This window comes from Bidens hawaiensis, unplaced genomic scaffold (genome assembly GCF_021521415.1).
Source record: "Bidens hawaiensis isolate Kalapana, Puna unplaced genomic scaffold, B.hawaiensis_p1.1 tig00025751_1, whole genome shotgun sequence".
Taxonomy (NCBI): Eukaryota; Viridiplantae; Streptophyta; class Magnoliopsida; order Asterales; family Asteraceae; genus Bidens; species Bidens hawaiensis.
In genome coordinates, this window is record NW_027494116.1 from 25,450 (window position 1) to 27,384 (window position 1,935).

At 37.2% G+C, this 1,935-nt stretch overlaps 1 protein-coding gene across 1 annotated transcript; it reads left to right on the forward strand.

The window, feature by feature from the left end:
• Positions 1-1,185: 1,185 nt before the first annotated feature.
• LOC143572110 (auxin-induced protein 15A-like) lies at positions 1,186-1,638 on the forward strand. Its single transcript, XM_077057355.1, has one exon. It carries the CDS (start codon positions 1,221-1,223, stop codon positions 1,623-1,625), a length of 405 nt encoding a protein of 134 aa, XP_076913470.1. The 5' UTR covers positions 1,186-1,220; the 3' UTR covers positions 1,626-1,638.
• The last annotated feature ends 297 nt before the right edge of the window (positions 1,639-1,935 follow it).

The following is a 1,935-nucleotide window of genomic DNA, read 5'->3' on the forward strand; positions in this document are numbered from 1 at the left end:
AAGGCTTGTCATTGTTGTTCCCAACAAGATAATATAGCAAATATGGACAATGATTATTAGTTTGTCATAATATCAAGATTTGTATAAAGTGAGTACATTATTAATTCTTACATATGCTACATGTCGAAGAAATTTATGATCGTAGTAATTTCACGTTACTCTGTATTGTTGTTACCCGACAGTTTATGGACCACACTATGGTGATCTAAAAATTGTTGCACGATTCGGAGAATTTATGGTTAGATGATATTGACCCAGACATATTTATATATTAATCTATTCGGATTCTGATAACGACACGCCATCCTATACCATAATGGTTCCGACATCATAGCGGTTATCTAAGGGATTGGGCCTTAAACCACAGCTCGAGCATAGAATTCGTGTGTGATCATTCTGTAACACTAAATTTTGAAACAAGAAAAAACAAACACGCAAAGGAATAGAAAAGACAAAGGATGATGAAATGGTTGTTTATTGGTTAGCAAATGTTAGTACTCTATCGTTACTGTAACGATCTTAACCTAATCGAACCAATCAATATTGTCCTAACCGAGTGTCAATACAATAACGTTATCGTGACAAACTAGAGGTAAGCAGAAAATCGAATTAACAGAACCGAAACCAAATAACCGAAAAAATCAAACGGAAAACAACCGAACTGAAGAATTAACCTACGGTTAAGCTTTTAGTTTTTCAAAAAACCGATTTTTAGAGTTTTTCAAAAAACCGATTTTTAGTTATTCGAATTAACCGATTCAAAACCGAAACCAAAAATAACCGAAAATCGATTGATTTGTATTCTAAAATAACCGATAGCTTTGGTTTGAGTTTCACCAAATAACCAAACCGAACCGTGCTCACCCGACAAACTAAACATATAACAAATAATGTGTGAAATCACAAATGTCAATATTATTGTCAAAAGCTTATATAAATTATTTAATACACATATACATCAACTATATTATATAATTGAGCATTTTATATACACACATGAAAAAAAACAAATAAAATAACAATAAAGTAAAAGCTTACAGCCAACAAACACTTGTAAATACCGCAAACACCAAGGGCAATTTCGTACTCCAACTCCTATAAAACCACGCATCCACAATCCCATTAAACCCCTCAGTCTCTCTCTCTTCAAACATCAAACAACACACAAAACGTCTGAACAAACAAAAGTACAAATCGAACACAAACACCATTACACCAACATGTCAGCCTGCAGCAGAATCCGCCACATTGTACACCTCCGACAAATGCTCCGCCGCTGGAGAAAGAAAGCCGCAGTAGCTTCCCGTAAATGCATACCCTCCGACGTACCCGCCGGCCACGTGGCAGTCTCCGTCGGCTCTAACTGCCGGAGGTTCGTCGTCCGGGCAACTTACCTCAACCACCCGGTGTTTAATAAGTTGTTGATCCAAGCTGAAGAAGAATTCGGGTTTGATCACTCCGGTCCTCTTGCCATCCCGTGTGACGAGTATTTATTCGAAGAGATTATTCGGTTTTTGTCTCGGTCCGATTCGGGGACTCATCGGTTTATTAATCTTGAAGATTTGCAAGGACACTGCCGGAGTAACCTCGAGTTCTTGCCCGAGTCTAGACCGCTTTTACGATAAGACGAAAATGCGATAATAGTATCAGAGATAATAGTATCAGTAGTAGTAATAATATCAATATCTAGGGGTGTGTGAAAAACAAAATCTGAATCGGGAACCGAACCTGAATTATTCGAATTATTTGAAATATTCGAAAATTTGGATATCTGAAAATTTAGATACCTGAATTTGAGACCCCCTAATAATAATAATGAGTCAACGAGTTGACTTTGATTTTGACCCCCGAGTCGACTCGGTTGATCATGCACAAAGAGCTAACTCCGGTTCGGGGACTTTTTAGTAAATTGTCCTAGCAAAATATACAAAAGGT

Bases quoted from the DNA above. Each gene is read 5' to 3' on its own strand.
- LOC143572110 (XM_077057355.1), top strand. From the start codon at position 1,221: ATGTCAGCCTGCAGCAGAATCCGCCACATTGTACACCTCCGACAAATG.